Genomic DNA, 18126 nt, shown 5'->3' on the forward strand with positions numbered 1-18126 from the left:
ACTCTACCTTCGTTCGTGTAATATCAGACACTAAACCTAGTGTAGTGTTTTGACAATTTTGAGATTATTTGTCTATCTAATCCCTACCATTATTTAAAGTTTGCTCCCAATGTTAAAGCACATGATACGATAAACAAGCGGCCTTGGTGAATCTGAAAAAAAGTGTCTTCTTTCTCAGCAAAAGCCTACTTTCTATCTGAGGGCTACACAGCTCAACGGAACTAAAGACAGGGAGGCCAATAGTGGATGCACACGGTAGTGGACGACCAATTGCGCATGCGTGATAATATCAAAACACCGAATAAAGAGGGATGCTGCATGAGGATATTTCAATAAAAACAATGCCTGGTGGAGTAAGACATTTATGAATTACAAAATAATAACGTTATTTAATTTCGTTTAATGTGTGTTCATGTTCATATTTGTTTGCCATAGCTCGTTAAAAGTTATTAACTGAAAGCAACGATAACAACAGCTAGTATGCTAACTGATAGCTAACAGTCAGTTATTAGGTTTTTCACATGCAATTTCAGGTAAAAAAGGATATGTTTTAATGTAATGTGACTAATTGTGTCTTCTAATATATATTATGTTCTGGTTTCAGGCCTGCAGTGTCTACAGTATAATCTCAGTGTGACAGCTCGCTGAATGGACAACGTTAACATGTCAGCCTCTGGGGGGACAGCGGAGGACATGGAGGGGATCTGTGTCATGCCGGATTTGAGCAACATCAAGACGGAGCAGTCGGTGGGTCCAAGCCCAGTTAACACAGGCCCCCAAAATGTGGCCATGGGCATCAAGTTCATCCTGCCCAACCGCTTTGACATGAATGTCTGCTCAAGATTTGTGAAGTCGCTCAACGAGGAGGACAGCAAGAACATCCAGGACCAGGTCAACTCTGATCTGGAGGTGGCTTCTGTTTTATTCAAAGGTAAGACTCAATTTTATGAATCTTGTGATAATGCCTAATGTATGAGCAGAGGTGGGAGAAGTACTCAGATCTTGTAGTAAAAGTAGAAGCACCAGTGTTAGCATACTCTCTTACAAGTAAAAGTCCTGCAATCCTAATGTTTCTCAAGTAAAAGTACACAAGTATTGTATCTACTTAAAGTAACAAAAGAAAAAGTTATCATTCTGCAGATTGGTCCATTTCAGAATAATATGATATGTTTTATAATGATTGATCATGAAAGTGTTCTCAAAGCTGGTAAAGGTGCAGCTAGTTTGAATGACTTTGTATACTGCAGGGTAGCTTGTGAATTTACTCCAGGTGGAACTAAAGTCTGATTTAAGAGTTGGTTGTATTTCACATCATTCATCTGTAAAGTAACTAAAGGTATTAAATAAATGTAATGGAGTTAAAGTACACGATCTACCTCTGAATTGTAGTGGAGCAGAAGTACAAAGTAGCAAAAAAATGAAATACTCAAGTAAAGTACAAGTATCTTACAATTGTACAATTGTACTTAGTTACTTTACACCACTGTGTACGAGGCTTTAACTAACCAAAGAATGTTTCTCCTCTTTCAGCTGAGTGCAACATCCAGACCTCACCTTCCCCGGGTATACAAGTGCGCCATGTGTACACCCCCTCCACCACCAAGCATTTCTCCCCCATCAAACAGTCCACCACACTCACCAACAAACACAGAGGCAATGAGGTTTCTTCCACACCTCTTTTGGTGCATTGTAAGTAGTACAGTTGTGTTAACTACATTTAACATGAATTAAGTCAAACATGTTAATACATTTAAAACAAATCCTCCCAGCTTTGTCCATTCATCAGCTTGCAGCCCAGGGTGAGATGGTGTTTCTGGCCAGCAGGATTGAACAAGGTAAGCAGCCAATATGGGTTGTCATGCTGGTGAAATGATCTTAAACTATACTCATCATTTTTTATCTTCTTTAGGGCTTTTTAAGTGATTAAGAACATAGTGGAAAAAATGTCACTATAATCTCCCAGAGCAATATCTTTGAACATCTTGTGTCAGACAAACATCTTGTGTCAGACGAACAATCCCAAAACAAAAGATATACATTTAATAATCAAATATTAAGAAAAACAGTGTAGGTCATTTTAATATTTACGATGCAGGAACCAGAACATAATTGGCATTCCCTTCATCTTACATTTTTTTGTTCTAAGTCACTGCTGCCAAGGTATAGTGGGTTAGATTATGAAAATATTCATGTAATCACTTTTCTTTTTATGTTTCATTTGAATAGAGACTGTGATCAATCACCAAGATGAAGAAGGCTTTACCCCCCTGATGTGGGCCGCTGCACATGGACAGATCGCTGTTGTTGAGTTTCTGCTCCAAAATGTACGGAAACCTACTCGCATGATTGAATTATATCAGATATATACAGCTTGCTTTATTGTTCCTATGTTATTGACTCACTGGCCTGTATCCGTCTACGCTGTAGGCTGCTGATCCCAACCTCCTGGCCAAAGGCAGGGAGAGTGCCCTGTCCCTGGCCTGCAGTAAGGGGTACACTGATATTGTGAAGATGCTCATTGACTGTGGGGTTGATGTCAATGAATATGACTGGGTAAGAATACTAAGCTATACTATGAAAATGAACGCTGGGGGTTGCTGTTACCTGTGGCTTGTTGTGATGTTCTCTCTGTGGCTTTCAGAATGGAGGAGCCCCTCTGCTGTACGCTGTTCACGGGAACCATGTGCGCTGTGTTGAAATCTTGTTAGGTGAGTATGCACTGTTTACTGAAAGTTACACCTATGATCAATATCATAGATGTAACTTATCCAGCTCCATTAATAGACTATACGTGACAAACATATCCTGTTTTTATGCCTCACTTGTCCGATAATAACGTTTTGGAATGTTTTATATCTTACAGAGAGCGGTGCTGATCCTACCATTGAGTCGGACTCTGGATTCAATGCAATGGACATGGCTGTTGCTATGGGCCACCGGAATGGTATGTTAACCCCGAAGCGTGACACACTGATTTAACACTAAGTCAAATTGGTTTTTCTCTGCTGCTTCTTCATAAAGTCACCTTTTAGTATACACTTGAAATGACACTCGGCTCCGTCGATAAAAAAATGTTATGTTTCTCTGTTTAGTTCAGCAGGTGATGGAGGCCCACTTACTGAAGTTACTGATGGGAATCAGAGAATGAAATGTGACAGTAAGGAAAACAAATGCTGAAGGGAGGACGCTGGGCTCTGGACAATCATGGAGCACGCCCGGCTGTCCGTTAACAGGAATGTTTTGTGCATTCAGTGGACATGAAAGTCTGTGCTGTGTGGAGTTATTCACATCAACCCAGCATGCACTACACTCCATTTTTAGTATCCTTTACCCTGCCAAATGTGCAGTGTAGGTTTGATTTTGCTTTAAGTAAGCATGATTGTTTTGTTTTGAGTCTTTTAATATCAGATATGACATTATCATCCAAGAAGTGTTTTTTTAAACTAACTTATTAACCGTAATAAGGAACAGTTTTGAAAAGAAATTAATGTTACATGTTGAATTGCCTCATGTTCATACCGTCTTCATTGTGAGCACATTTCTAAAGGTTCATTTTGCTCCTCTAAGGACTACAGTGGGTGTATCAAAAATACATTATAACATACTAGTTGTACGTTTATGATGCAGCCAAGCTGTTCGTTGATCCTAAAGATATTTGAGTTGGTTGCCCTGAGTTTATTTATTTAATAATTTAGACGTGTTTTGATGTGAAAACGTCATCGTATTGCTGTAAGTCTCTTGTTTTTGTATAATGTGATTCTAATGTCTGCTGTGTTGTGATTTTAAAAAAAAAACTCACCTTGGTAAAACGTCCCACAATAATGTTATTGTGTTGCTGCTTCAGTTTTATACCAGACATAAATGGTTTAAAAAGAAACAAGTTGTACTGCCCTCAGTGTCCTCCATCATTCTGTACTGATATCAAATCGGATTTAGAGTCTAAACAGTGGTTTGAGCCTTTAGAGTCTAAAGGCTCAAACCACTGTTTAGTCACTGAAATGAAGCTGTTATTTAATCCAAATATGTTTTAACCCTTAGATGCATAAGTGGGTCTTTTTTGACCCGGTGAGGTTTTCTTAGTAATTACATTTTTGTATCATTTGATATTCCAGCTATTCTTCAAAAAACATGTTTTGGATACATTTTAAGAAATTGTAGTTTTTGTATTACTACCCCAAGCTTCCTTACATTTTCAAAATGTAAAAAAAAATTCTAAAATTCTAAATAGTGAAAACTTAAATATAAAATATTTCTAGTGTGAACCAAAATATAATACTAAATATTATACAAGTGATTTTTCTTAACCAAAATGACAAATGGCATAAAAACACATTATTCTAATGCGGGTCCTTTTTGACCCACTTATGGAAGAGTGTAGGGTCCAGTCATTAGTCAAAAACACTTATTTAGTAGTTGAGTTCTGTATCTAGGAGCAAGGTATATACACTGATTTCAACACTTTGATAATACAGTTAAAAGTGCCTTATAACATGTAAAGGAAAAAAAAATTATCTTAATATGTACGTGCCAAAACAATTTTTTATATACAAAGAATTATAGTGTGAGAAAGAAATGTTATCATATAGGTAAGATCTATACACAGAAATATTTTTAAATCTTATTTCAAAAGTACCTCAGTAAGTTTCTCATTAGCCGCGTTCACACCAAGTACTTTGCCGTACTTAGTGCCGGCACTTATTACCCCAGGGCACTTAGTACAGAACGCGTTCACACCGGAATAAGTTCCCTGAGGGAAGATTACGCAAATGAGCCACTGACGTCACTTCGCCTTCTTCTGCTTTGGGTTTACTGGCAGGCCGCAAACCACTTCACGGCGTATACTGCCACCCGGAGTCCCCGGCCGGAAGTCCCCGGAGTTGGGGACTGGCTTCTCTTCCGAGTAAATCGCCAGAACGCCGACACCTCATCTCCACCGCTCCCATGTTTTATTTTGTGTTGCCATAAGTTAGTCTCTCTGCATTTGTGCACTGGGCGAATGCTAATAATGCTAATGCAAGGATAATAAAATGGCGGCTCTACAAAACATTTCAGAGTTGTACGGGGCGTGGTTTGCAATTCGCCCAGCCAATCAGAACTGGGGCACTTTTTTCCCCCAGGAAAGTACCATCTCTCAGCAGGCACTAAAAATGGGGGTAAAAGATCCCGGCTTGAAGTACTCTTTTTGGTGTGAACGTGACATAAGGGGTACTAACGGAACTAAACGCGAAAAGTACTCCGGTGTGAACGCGGCTAATGTACTCATTTAAAATAGAGTTATATAATAATGGCTGAACAATTTACAAGAGGGCAACTTTAGTTTTTCAACTGTTTAAGTGTTACTTAATGTGAGAGAAAATGCAGACGTTTCTTTTGACAGTAGCACATGTTTATTCCAGATATGTTGGTTTCAGCGAGGCCACAAAGATCAAGGTTCATTAAGAGAGGAAAAAGATGTACAGCAGGAGCCTTAAACACAACATTTTACACACAATCTCTCACTAACTAGACCACAGAGCACAACAAGCATCTGGAGAGTCTGATGGAAAAGAAGAAGTGGAATGAGGACTAAAATGCCTTAACGCTTTAATACTGCTACCCACCCCGGTTTTAATACTTAAGAGTACTATTTAGAAAAATGACTCAAAAATATTGCACTTCAGAGTAGGCAAGTACTTTGTTCAGGTGTTACATTTTAGAGAATGCTAAAAGTTGACAGAACTGTAACTGTTAGCCTTCCACTTTAATAGAGACAACAAAAAAAACACCTTGAGCCTCACATGGTCCTGTCAAGTTCTGACACTTCAGAGTCCCGTTTCCTCTAGTTAGCTTCATCCTTGGATGCTTCATCAAAATTCTCCACCAGGTCTGAAAAGACACAAATTCAGAGGTAAATAGATTCACAAAGACTCAAAGGTACCAGAGCACAGTTCAGGTGTTTATCTGAAATGTGATACTAGGTGCAATGAAATCCAATTTTCTTTTGCCTGATCTTTCCCCTCTCTTAAATCGACCGCAATGTGCTGCACAGATGAGGCCCTTACAACTTCTGAAAGCAGCTGTAAAAATGATGGCGTAAATCATCAAAAGGTTGGCTTCAATTACTCCACGAGAAGTGAGAAATCTGCCTTTTCAACGTTTTGGCTCAAAGGGTCGAGGGTTCAAATGGAAACAATTCAAAAGGTCTGAGTAAACATGTTCCTTCAGTGGGAGAACAAAGAGGAAACGTAACTCCAATAACAACATGATGGTGATGGCTGTTAACCCTGTGCCATCAGGCCCCGACGGCTCCTATTGCTGAATACATGTGTAATCGTTTGTTACATTAGTGAGAGCCCAGGCTACAGGGAGAGGAGTCCTGGGAAAAGCTGAGATTTTAGTAATGGCAACCTCATGTGTTTGGCCTATTGTCCTCACAAAGAAAAGCAAACTGGATCTTGAGATCTTATAAACAATGAACATGAGATTCAAACATTGCACCATTAATCTGAAGTCATTGATGAATTCCCTTCATTTGACCCCCTTCACAAGCCAAATGAAAACAAACGGACCATGGTTATTTAACCGAGAGAAAGGAAAACAGTGTTTCCCCATTATGGACAAGTGGGAAGGAGTATCTCCATAAAAAGACTGCAAAGGAGTTTGATGTAAGAGGACCACATTTGACTTGAGACGTGTTGAAGACATCTTTAACGTTGCATGGTGGAACTGACTACGGTACATAGACAGATGAGTGTAATGAGACATTGAAGCACTCACCTGGAACATCATCATCTTCATCCTCTTCTTCTACTGTTGCAATTGGCGCTCTTCCATCTGAAGCTGCAAGAACAGAAAATACCTGTTAGAAGCTTGAAGAGCAGTTTAAACGGCCACAAAACAATCATGACTGAATCCAAAAGGAAAGAATCTCTTTAACCCTGCGAGACCCGCGTTAAGACCTTTCTTTATTTGTATACCTTTATGTTTCTCCGTAGAAATGGTCATTTTAGCAGTACATTCCCAGAATCATCAACACTCCTCTGAAAGTGTGTATAAACAGTTTGGATCCGTGTGTGACATCCAATGGAGCAAATAGGAGTGTTCGATTCAGAAAAGGTCGCTAACAAAAATGTATGTTTTACATACAGATAGACTAAGCAAATCCAACATGCAAATAGGGTGAGTCTTCACATCTTTTACAACTCAATTGTTTTATACACATAACTAAATGGCTTTTATGGAACAAAGGGGGTTTGAAAAAAGGGTCGTTTAGCAGTGTTCACTAGTTTAAGAGGGAAAAAAGGCATGCCACTAGCTTAAACCATTGCAAAGTTATGACAGTTTAAAGAGGGCATGGTTTTTGGACTTGTATATGGCCCAGTGAGTCCCAGATGGTTAAACGAGTTTGAATGAAATTACACCACAGTTCCTAATCTTGCATCACCTGTACAGGTTTTAGTATAGTAGGTTACTGACCCTGTTTGGGCAGAGCCTCGGCGAGTCTCCGGAGGCTCGTCAGGCTGTCGGCTCCCAGCTGGTTCAGGATGCCCGGCAGCATCTCCGTCAGCTGCTTGGTCTCAGCGTGGCCCGTGATGGTGAAGGTGTTGGCTGCCAGGGAGGCCTGCACTTTGGGATTGTTGAAGTGGATGACTGTTCCTTGATTTGTAAACATGTTAACCTGTAATGGACCAAAGAGTTACACTGTTAAAAACAAAACAGGCAGCCCTGAAACAGTCATCTTAAATCACAGTGGGACGAAAAGTCATGCTTACCTCCTCAATCCCAGAAATGTTGTTGACACCAAGTTTCTTCAAGGAGAACTGAAGCTTCTTGTCATCTGCGGTGGCCGTTCTGTGTACAACCTTCTTCTTTCTGCGAGCACTGCCCTGTGGGGACATTCATACAAACATATTATGAATATGTATAAGTAAACCTCCAAGCATCATTTATGTTTCAATAGGTTTTAGGCTGCATTTGTAATAGTTTTGGCACCAAGCTTAAAGTAAGCATGACTGAACACATTAGGAAACAGCAGACAGTGCTTTGCACAAAATGTATTACTTCATGGAACCTATGATATTTGAGTTTCACTTACCTTGCCGCCGATGCGGACTTGTGCCTGTAGTTTAGCTAGTTTTTCTTGATTCATAATTGATTCTTTCATCTGAAAAAGAAGAAAATAAATAACATTAGTTTATTTAGGTGTATCTGTATACTCACAGCCTCTATGTTTAACACACTTTTAAAACGCACTTTGGATGTTTGATGATTCACATAAGTATTACCGACACATTTAATATTTTGTAAATATTACATCATGGTCAAGAAAGATAACCGTGTAAGGGGTAAAAGATGAAAATATGTCAAAAAAGCAGCCATCAAGACACAACGCAAACCATACAAGTACAGGCTGTAACAATGTCAGACAGCAAAGCAATGGAAATGAGACTTCTCTACCACAATGACACTTTGACTGGTGTTGCAATAAATAATTGCCAAAGGGAGATTGCACAACATTACAAAGAAATGTGACTTTCCTATTGGACGTTTTTGACAAACACTCATGCACATTAACAAAGAAGAGCATGTACATATAACCATGTATTTAGGTCTCACCGTCATGATCATATTGCTACAGCGAATGTCGGCCTACTAAATTATAATATTACTGTATCGTGTTCATAACACCCGTGCAAAACAGTCATGCTAAACATGAAAAGAGTAAATCACATGTATTTAAAACATAAATACTACAAATGAAAAAACGTTATGAGCTCTCACGAAAGCTAATGCTTCCCCTTCCATGTTGTCTGTATTATGGACAACAAGCTAAGACAGCCCCATAACAAAACACTGCGTTAGGCTAAGAAATAAGCCAAAAACACCACAGGTAAAGACAATTACGTTTAAGCTAACACTAGATGACTAATTCAGCAAATACTGCCCCGAAACAAGGTGTGGTTTAGCTTTAATGCGAGAACTTGTAGGCTAACTGTAGCTAGCTTCTGAGCTAGCTGTGAGCCTGTTGAGTGGACGGCCTGTCACACAAACTGCGTCAGTAACGTTAGCCCGGAGGATTTCAGCCATCTAGTCAGAAAAGGCTTTCGTTTACCTCTTGCCGTCGGAACGGGGGGAAACAGTGCGGGGAAGAAGGTATTTAAAGCTCCTCACTAACCTGTAAACTAACAGCAGACACATGCGGGGAGCAAGATGGAAGCGAGAGAGAGGAGGGAGGAAGTGACGTAGGGCAAAAAGCGCTAACTGGTGGGGGGGTTTCCATTCCCTGAGTTTAGCTTTGCAGGCAACACTTCCACTTTATCAATGAAATGTCAAACTATGTGGAAAGCTGAGCGCATATTTGGGGTTTGGGCTGCCCCAGATTTAACACATTTTAGATATTTAAATGTTTATACACGTATGTTATTATATTTATGTTCTAAAAAAACAACAACAACATTGTTAAAGGCTACAATTTAAACAAAGTGTTTGCAAGCACTTTACATTATTCAATGAATGTACCATACATATCCATTATTCATCCTGGCAAAACAGTTGCTGTTAATGTCATCTTCATGCGTCTGCTTCACTGTAAATCCGAGGCTTTCTTCGTTCTACATCTCCATGACTGAAAGCATTTTTTACTTTAAAGCACATGCAGGTGCACAATGCAGACATTTTTGAGATAGAGCTAAGTGAACTGCTTTGAAGTGTTCATCTTGTATTTGTGTATTTTCAGTGCTACAATCTTTTAACTCTGAGGAAGATGCGACATAAAACGTGCAATCTAGCACAGGAGTCGCCCTAATAGGCACTGTAATAAACACCAGCCTTTGTAACATTTTCAGGCCAATATTTAATTGAACTCTCTATATAAGATAGGTATGACACAAGTATTTATAATACCTTGTTAGTTTGTGTTGTCTGGTAACACTGCGGATAGAATAAAACACAGAGGCTGAGGCTGCAGCTGATAATTCCTTTAGATGGATGTAATGGGTTGTGGAAATATAGTCACCCAGGCACCTGTGGAGGAAGAGCAAAAATATTTTTGATTATAAACCTTACTAAGTGTATACTGATGATGATATATTTGCAGTTTACTCTATGCATATGCATGATAATGCCAGAGCCCATTTACCAGATAAACTTATTTTAAGATGAACAGGTACATTAGAGGGAAGACTATGTATTTGATATGGTTATGCAAATGTTGTAATTTGACATTAATTGCATCTTCATCAAAATAATGTTTTTGTATATGCAAAAACACCATATGCACCCAAATAGTTTTTAAATGTGTTAATTAGACAATTTCATTATTTTATAAATGTTTCATTATAACAAATAAGTCAAATGTCCATCTAAATGTGCAGATACACTTGTCCAATCAGAAAACCTTCACTGTATGACCCTTTCACCTTCAATGATCTAAGTACAGTTTGCTGCGGTCAAAGTAATACAGTTTAGGTGAAAAAGTAGGAAAAGTAAGTGTGTGCTGTGCCAGTTGGATCAAACAGGGGAATATGATATCGATGTGTGCCCTCTCTTTGAATTCAGAGGATATTTCACCTCAGATCAGCTTTACTCCAATAGATCGGGTACTCGGGTGTGTGTGTGTGTGTGTGTGTGTGTGTGTGTGTGTGTGTGTGTGGTGTGTGTGTGTGTGTGTGTGTGTGTGTGTGTGTGTGTGTGTGTGTGTGTGTGTGTGTGTGTGTGTGTGTGTGTGTGTGTGTGTGTGTGTGTGTGTCTTGTGACTGCATTGCATTTGGTCTATTGAGTGTATCTGTAAAGATGTGTGTCTGTGTGATGTTGAACATTATAACTTAAAACATGTATAGAAGCATTTCCTCTGATAGACTGAATTTAAACCTAACAGTGATGTCACAACATCAGCATGAAAATAATTGTATATACACACATATGCACCACATGGTGCATATGTGTGTATATACAATTATGTAAAAACCACACACTACAAAACGAATAATGTATGGCTTGATATCCAACATTATATATTAATATTTATAATAATAATTATAGAGGTGTGATAAGTAAACGTTTGCTTTGTGTATTGTTTTGTCTTTTACAAACTTGAATAAGAAGCACCTATCACTCCGTACAACCTTGAAGACATAAAACATATGTCATGTTTTTAAATGTAACCAACAGATGTTAGACAATATACAGACACCATCAACTAATATGTCTTTATAAATAGAATATATAATAAAAACAATATTTAGTATCTTTTTCCTGCTGTTCCTCCTGCAGTCCACCTCAGTCTCTGTTGGTGTGGCCCTTGGTCTCGCCTCTGCATGTGATTCATGTGATACACACGGATCGCATGCCGCAGACCCTCAGACGGACCGGGTCGGTGACACTCGGGTTTTGTCGGAGCAGCAGCAGGCAGGGATTGCGTTGAACCAGCTAAGTGCTTTCTTGGTACCCCGTGGCACGGAAACACCCTCGGATCTCAGAGGGGGAACTTAAACACTTTAGAGGTGGTTTACCACACATGCGAGAGCTGTGTTGCAAGTGTCGGCTCAAGACGAGAAAATATAATCGCCTGGTCTTTATTCAGTTATGTGGATTTTTTTTCTGATAGTGTCAGACACTTTCGCTTAATTTGAACCGTTTTGGCTCCGAAACTTCACTTTTATTAGAGTGAAATGCACTTGCTCAATTTTTTAAACAGTTTTCTATACATTTTTAACTCGAACAAGAATGAAACCATTCTTTGGAATCAAACTGAAGGTCTGATGTTGACTTGATAAAATAAATACAAATAAAAAGGTTAGCCACTCAAGACGTCGCTGGGCTTTCAAATAAGGTCTGAATAATAAAGGATAATGTAGAGGCGTGTAATAACTTGTGTAATGTCCATAAGGTGTTTCTTTTTAAAGAGGCACATCCATTTTTTTCGATGAATCCATGATTTTTGTTAACACTTCTTAAATCATTGCACAAACCGTACGGCCTATTGATAAATGGCTTCAAATGTATCATAGCAAACGATACAAACTTGTTCCAACAATGACTCCTCTACATTTGGAAACGACACTGATTTATTCACCTATGTTTAAATATATGTTTGAAACATTAAATTGAATAATTCAATTAAAAATAATAATTTTTTTAAAGTTTCTATCAGATCATTTTTTTTCCATTGAAAAAACAATAATCAATACTGAGTTAGGCTATTGACTTATTTTAGTGCACTTATACTTTCTAAAAAAAAGAAAATGCAGAAGCGATGAATAAAATACAGCCTTCAATCATCTAAATGAAAAATAACACTTACTGTTCACAAAACATTTAGATAATATTGGTTTCACCCTAAGAACTTATTAATTTTACAACAGAACAATTACCCTGCATACAAACAAATACTCATTTATAGGGGCCAGAAGAATTAGAGCTTGATGACAAAGCACTTACACTTTACATCAAACTCTTTATTAAAAATGGATAGGGAGGTTAGTGAGTTGATGGTTGTGACAGCTGCAACAGTTTTTCACTTTTATGGGCCGTCAAGTGTTTTAATTGTGAGACTCTTTCACCACTAGATGGCGTTGGTCCAATGGGAACCTCAGAAGGTGACTGACACCTGAACAACTTGTGTCAGCATAAGCAGCTTCAGGTAAATATGTTTTATTTGAAGTATAAAAGTATTTTTTACGCCTAGTGCATCTATACAAAACTGGGCTTATGTTTTTAGATACAAAAAAGTAAACTTTACATAAGTTTGGTAAAGTTTAAAATATATGTATCATCTGATTTAAGTCAGCAAAATGCAATCATTTAGTAAATGCGTTTGCTTTGTTTGAATTGTTTTCGCTATTTAAAGCAACTCTTGATGTTTCACCTAACAATAAAAGGAAACTACGTTAAAATAATTTTCGGCCAACTAAGTTAATAACAGTTTTAAAGGCAGATCTGAACGCAGCAAGATGGCGTTAAAAATAATATCAATATACAACATAATCTATAATCTTACTTTTTTTTTTACCTCGCTTTTATTTCTTTCTAAACTCAGTTTACTCATCTCTGTAAATTAACCATGAACCGAATAATAATGTTAATTCAACAAACATCACTTTACATTAGGTTGATTAAAGGTCAATTAGGTAGATATATTACGTGTTTCAATGTTTTTAATGGCATCTTTTGTTTATTTTTTTTATAGTTCACATTTTGTTATTTTATGTGATTAACCTGTATAACATGTATTTTATGTTTTTAGACACTCATTTCAAATATTCGTTTCATTTTCCTAACTCCATGAAATAAAGAAAGATGATTACAAATGTACACTGTGCTCCAGACGCACGGCAGAGGCCTTCTATATCTGGGGCGTGCATGCTCTGCGTGACCCATGACTGATGCGAGTTAACAGCTGACTCTTTTCCATTACAAATGGCTTGCGGATAATCTAGATAACTACCGGATCACGCAAACTGAGCTGCCTGGATACGGTGCACCAGTCTGCGGCACTATTTCACAAGGCAGTCATGGTAAAAAAAAAAAGAGAAACAAAATCACCAAATAAATCTATTTTATTTTAGCGGACACATTTTTTTATTCCAAGTATTTTTTTATATATTATTTCTGCATATTAGAACAAAATTGCATGTGATTCCTTAATGTAACACACCAGTAACTAAGCTTAAATAAATACAACGGTTGTCAAGATATCCACTTCGATTTTAGCAATAACCAGTAATTACACTTTCTGAAAAATCTGTTATATCTTCCAACATCTATTTTTGCGCAAAACACTGACTGCGGTAGAATAAAAGCTTCAGATTAATGCGGACTACAGGCCACCGTGAATGACCACTAAAAAGGATGGAGGCCACACCAAACTTTTTTTTTAAACCACTCAGTTAATTTTCAAAGACCTTTTGTTTTGTGTTATTTAATTTTTTCTCTCTCTTTTCATTTGCCTCGGTGACGTTTCCTGTCCATGTGACCAGGGCGGCGGTATAAATATCGGGAGAAGATCCGCCCCCTCTGTTATTCAGGTTTGGCCCCGTTTGCAGGTTTTCCCGGCACATTTCCCTTGCCTGATATCGGGACCGTTTGTTACAGTGGGCGATACAAAAAAAACCTGAAAACATATGGAAATAGCGAGAAAACAGGGGGACAGCTCTCACCGACGGCGACACGTGGTCCTCTCCTCTCCCCCTCCTCATATGAGTTTTTGAAGAGGGAGGGCATCTCATCGTCTTCCTCATCTGGCGTCGGAGCGCACAACCGTGTGTGAGCCATGACTCTGAGCTCAGAGATGTCGGATGCCTCCATCCTTTCGGAAGAGACCGACATAGACGTGGTCGGCGAAGGGGAGGATGGAGACAGCCAGACGCGCTCCTACGTGGACGAGGAGGCGCAGATGCACGACGGCATCCTCCTGGACGGCTCTCATCCTCCGTGCCTGGACGGCTCCACCTCCTCCTACAAGCCGGCGGGCAAGAACACCCTGGTGAAGCCCCCTTACTCCTACATCGCCTTAATCACTATGGCCATCCTGCAGAGCCCCAAGAAGAGGCTCACTCTCAGCGAGATCTGCGACTTCATCAGCAACCGCTTCCCGTACTACAGGGAGAAGTTCCCGGCTTGGCAGAACTCCATCAGACACAACTTGTCCCTGAATGACTGCTTCGTGAAGATACCGAGGGAGCCCGGGAACCCTGGGAAGGGCAACTACTGGACCCTGGACCCGGAGTCTGCTGATATGTTTGACAACGGGAGCTTTCTGCGGCGCAGGAAGCGCTTCAAGCGGCAGCAGGCGCAGGACTTGCTGCGGGAACACAACAGCTTTATCCCCGCGGCTGCTGCGTACGGGTACGGACCGTACGGCTGCGGAGGATACGGCATCCAGCTCCAGTCCTACCACACACACTCTGCACTTTTTGCGTTTCAGCAGCAGCAGCAGCAGCAGCAGCACTCCAGGCACTCACACACCGGGACCATTATCCCCGCGCCCTCTTTGATGACCACGGACTTAGCCAGGACTAGGTTTTATCCCCAGCTCAGCTCCAGCCTGGGCTCAGCCAGCGTGCAGGCTGCAGTCCCGGTGCAGAAGTCCAGCTCCCCGGTGCAGAGGTCCCCCTTCTCCATAGAGAGCATCATTGGGGGGTCGCTGAGCCCCTCCAGGACTTCCCCGGCCGTTATCCCGGTGTTACCCTCCTCTCTGGGGCCTTCAGCAGCCGGCCACCCCGCAGAAATCTTCCCCAGCAGACTGTTGAGCGGCTCTAGCGACTGTTAAATGTCTTAAAAACTTTTCCAGAGACTAAACAGCAACAATAACAAAAAACGCCCCTCTTCGAAGGTAGGATTATTTTTGTATGTTTGTTTGATAGCACGCAGCTGAATGATGGACATAAAAAAGAAATCACTATTTGTGCCTATATTCATGCTGTTTAAAAATATATATTTATGTTCATGTTTTTCGGTGTGAATCAGACTACCACTTGTGTTTCCATGGAGTAATTCGTTTCAGTCACTGTTTAGGGCGTCTCAGGATAACGATTCAATGGAAGGGTTATTAATGATCACATGTTTGGAGAATAGGCTGATAATGTATTTGTGTCAAACACATCCATGTTTTTTTGTATTAGTTTGGCAAATCAAAACGTTTTTTTTAAGGTTTTGATTTGAACTTTGTATTAAAAAAACACAGAGAGCAAAGTCATACATTTATAATAATAATAATAATAATAATATGCAGTGTGTGTTTATTTCAGTAATAAAACATTGTACATTTTTTGGCAAGTTTTGTGTAATTGAAGTGTGATCTTTTTACACAGTTTGTTTTTCAACAAGAATAAATTTCGTTTTGCAAAAAAGGTAATTTGTTTGGAAATACATGTATTAATTAACATAGAGCCTGCTGGGCCTATTACCACCACAGGGTTTTAAAGTTAGGAAGAAATGAGGCTACAATACTGCAAAAATATCTCAAATAGGAAGTTATTTGTCCTTGAAAACTTTATTTGAACTTTACATTGCTGGGATTATGCTAATGTTCTCTCAGCTGACAGTAAACGGATAACATCTGTATGGCTTTAATGGGGATTTTAAAGTGTTTTATATTGACACAAAATAAGACTTGTATGTCTTTGTTTTTGTGATCAGGTTGTTCAAATGTGGCACATTATCTAAAGTCAGTGCTGTATGCTTTGGAACATGCGCACACGAGGCCTGCGTGTCCATCTGACCTCTCTCACACTCATCCTCGTAATGACGGTGACGGTGAGCGGACAGGAGGGTGTCACAGGGTGAGCAGGCTGCATTTTGCCTGCTCCAGGTCGGTGATTATCCCGGTGCTGGTGTCGACAGCTGGCCAGCTCTTGAGAAAACAATCCTCGTGTAATATTTCATTATCTGCTCTTATTTGACACAGTTTTCTAACCAGAGAAAAGAAACTGCAGTGGAGTCTTGCTCTGCTGTGCCACAGGGGCCAACAGGGTCTGCGTGGGCAGATATGTAGTGCAGGTTAAAATCATCTTCACCCACTTTACATTTTTTTTGTGTTTACTCCCATTTATTTTACAGGAAAGGGCATGTGGTGTGGTGACACAAGAAGCCAAATAGTGTGCCACCTTTTACGCAGAAAATTACGCACCAAAAAGAGCCACAGTAAAATAGGGTTAGTAACACACTGGGATTATCAATGCACAGTATATTTACTTTCTATATGTGAAAGTGCGAACTGTATAGTAGCAAGAAGTGATGAATTACACTTAGAATACAGCCTACAATTAGTTATATAAAATACAAATAATCAGTTTTAGAAAATACCAAACAAATTGGTTGTATTTTTCGCCCTCAGAACTTTCTCATTCATTTTACTACAGAAGGGTTCCCATGCATACAGACAAGTACTCATAGGGGCCAGTAGAATTGGATTACGTTATATTTTTATATTACTATTTTCAAAAACATATTTCTTTGTGAAGCAGGTGCTGCAGGGCTGGAGCTCCTGTGTGAGGCTGCATGTGTTTCCTTTTAATATTTCACGAGTTTGCATGCAGCCTTTACTGTAGCCGCGCTGCTTCCGTGACTGGATGTGTGCGCGCGGCCGCTGCGCGTGTCTGCAGCCCTGATTCAAGCAGCGTGTGTAGTAGATAGCTAAATTGGTGCAGCGCTTAGAGCCAGTTCAGTAGGCCACGGGAGGACAGCGATTGCGTGATGATGTAACACGCAACCAGAGACTGACAGGCACACTCACACACACACACTCACACACTGAAGGGAAGGAGGTCAGTTGTACTGTATGGACTTGTTTACAAATAGAGTAGGTTAAACAGGGAACATGCGAGAATAAATAATGCAATAGGACCAGTTTTAATGACGTGTAGCCGATAAGATTATATTCCAATTGCGTTTAAAATAATGATACATTATAATATAGTGCTTTTCCAAATTACAATAAGAGTCCAATAGGTATTAACAGTGTGTGTTTGGATAACTACGGTGTTTATATTAGCCTTGAAAAGCCTATTTATTATGCCGTTTATACACACATAATGTGTTTTACGCATTAGATGTAATATATTGAATACTGTGATCCTATCATGGTGATTTATGGTCTAAAAAAAATGCTATTCTCTTTACAATGGTGCAGCTGTCTGCGGTCCTGTCATATTCTGTAGGATTTCCTGTACTCAACTTAAAGTTAATTTAGCAGTCTTTCCTCTGTCTCATTGCTGTGGTGTTAGCATATTTTCTAAATAATCGTTTCTAATAATAGGAGTTTGTTAATGCGAATGAATGGATGTTTCCAAACGTATCCTGGGCTTCAAATTATTTAAAAATCATACTTTGGACACACGGATTTAATACAAAGCATTCTTTCGCCATATTGAAAACACGTTTCATTATGAATGAATGAAGCAGACTCTCTCCTTTATGCCTCTCAGGCCATGCTATCGTGGTATACAGCTACAAGGCTACATTTTGAAATAATCGTATTTAAATGATGCCATTTTGAATAAGAAATAATGTATCTGAAAATAAATCCTGACTCAATAAAATAAATAATAATTATATTTTTGAAGAAAATTGACGACGACGGCAATTTCTATTATTCTTAGCCAATGGGAAACGTGCACTCGTTTGGTTGATTAAAAAAGGTATTACATA

At 39.3% G+C, this 18126-nt stretch overlaps 3 protein-coding genes across 5 annotated transcripts; 2 read left to right on the forward strand and 1 right to left on the reverse strand.

Moving 5' to 3' along the window:
• Nucleotides 1-266: 266 nt before the first annotated feature.
• Nucleotides 267-3873, forward strand: ankra2 (ankyrin repeat, family A (RFXANK-like), 2). 2 transcript variants are annotated; one of them, XM_034122680.1, is made up of 9 exons: nucleotides 267-353; nucleotides 605-931; nucleotides 1531-1689; nucleotides 1770-1835; nucleotides 2227-2324; nucleotides 2428-2553; nucleotides 2642-2708; nucleotides 2864-2944; nucleotides 3093-3873. In XM_034122680.1, exons 2-9 carry the CDS (start codon nucleotides 649-651, stop codon nucleotides 3146-3148), a joined length of 936 nt encoding a protein of 311 aa, XP_033978571.1. In that variant the 5' UTR covers nucleotides 267-353; nucleotides 605-648; the 3' UTR covers nucleotides 3149-3873. The 2 variants fall into 2 exon arrangements, with proteins under 2 accessions (XP_033978571.1, XP_033978570.1); XM_034122679.1 differs by having other exon boundaries at nucleotides 3098-3873.
• A 1491-nt stretch (nucleotides 3874-5364) lies between these two features.
• Nucleotides 5365-9251, reverse strand: btf3 (basic transcription factor 3). 2 transcript variants are annotated; one of them, XM_034123441.1, is made up of 6 exons: nucleotides 9155-9251; nucleotides 8075-8143; nucleotides 7752-7865; nucleotides 7456-7657; nucleotides 6757-6819; nucleotides 5365-5865 (listed from the first exon to the last, which is right to left on the reverse strand). In XM_034123441.1, exons 2-6 carry the CDS (start codon nucleotides 8141-8143, stop codon nucleotides 5819-5821), a joined length of 495 nt encoding a protein of 164 aa, XP_033979332.1. In that variant the 5' UTR covers nucleotides 9155-9251; the 3' UTR covers nucleotides 5365-5818. The 2 variants fall into 2 exon arrangements, with proteins under 2 accessions (XP_033979332.1, XP_033979331.1); XM_034123440.1 differs by having other exon boundaries at nucleotides 9092-9171.
• A 4766-nt stretch (nucleotides 9252-14017) lies between these two features.
• On the forward strand, nucleotides 14018-15764 carry foxd1 (forkhead box D1). The gene has a single exon (XM_034123339.1). It carries the CDS (start codon nucleotides 14249-14251, stop codon nucleotides 15245-15247), a length of 999 nt encoding a protein of 332 aa, XP_033979230.1. The 5' UTR covers nucleotides 14018-14248; the 3' UTR covers nucleotides 15248-15764.
• Nucleotides 15765-18126: the final 2362 nt, after the last annotated feature.

Source organism: Trematomus bernacchii, unplaced genomic scaffold (assembly GCF_902827165.1).
Source record: "Trematomus bernacchii unplaced genomic scaffold, fTreBer1.1, whole genome shotgun sequence".
NCBI classification, from domain to species: domain Eukaryota; kingdom Metazoa; phylum Chordata; class Actinopteri; order Perciformes; family Nototheniidae; genus Trematomus; species Trematomus bernacchii.

Coding starts and splice junctions, on each gene's coding strand:
- foxd1 (XM_034123339.1), top strand. CDS start 14,249: ATGACTCTGAGCTCAGAGATGTCGGATGCCTCCATCCTTTCGGAAGAG.
- btf3 (XM_034123441.1), bottom strand. CDS start 8,143: ATGAAAGAATCAATTATGAATCAAGAAAAACTAGCTAAACTACAGGCA. Junction 7,866..8,074: donor AAGTCCGCATCGGCGGCAAG/GTAAGTGAAACT, acceptor ATGTCCCCACAG/GGCAGTGCTCGCAGAAAGAA. Junction 7,658..7,751: donor ACATTTCTGGGATTGAGGAG/GTAAGCATGACT, acceptor GGTCCATTACAG/GTTAACATGTTTACAAATCA.
- ankra2 (XM_034122679.1), top strand. CDS start 649: ATGGACAACGTTAACATGTCAGCCTCTGGGGGGACAGCGGAGGACATG. Junction 1,690..1,769: donor CACACCTCTTTTGGTGCATT/GTAAGTAGTACA, acceptor AAATCCTCCCAG/CTTTGTCCATTCATCAGCTT. Junction 2,325..2,427: donor TTGAGTTTCTGCTCCAAAAT/GTACGGAAACCT, acceptor TCTACGCTGTAG/GCTGCTGATCCCAACCTCCT.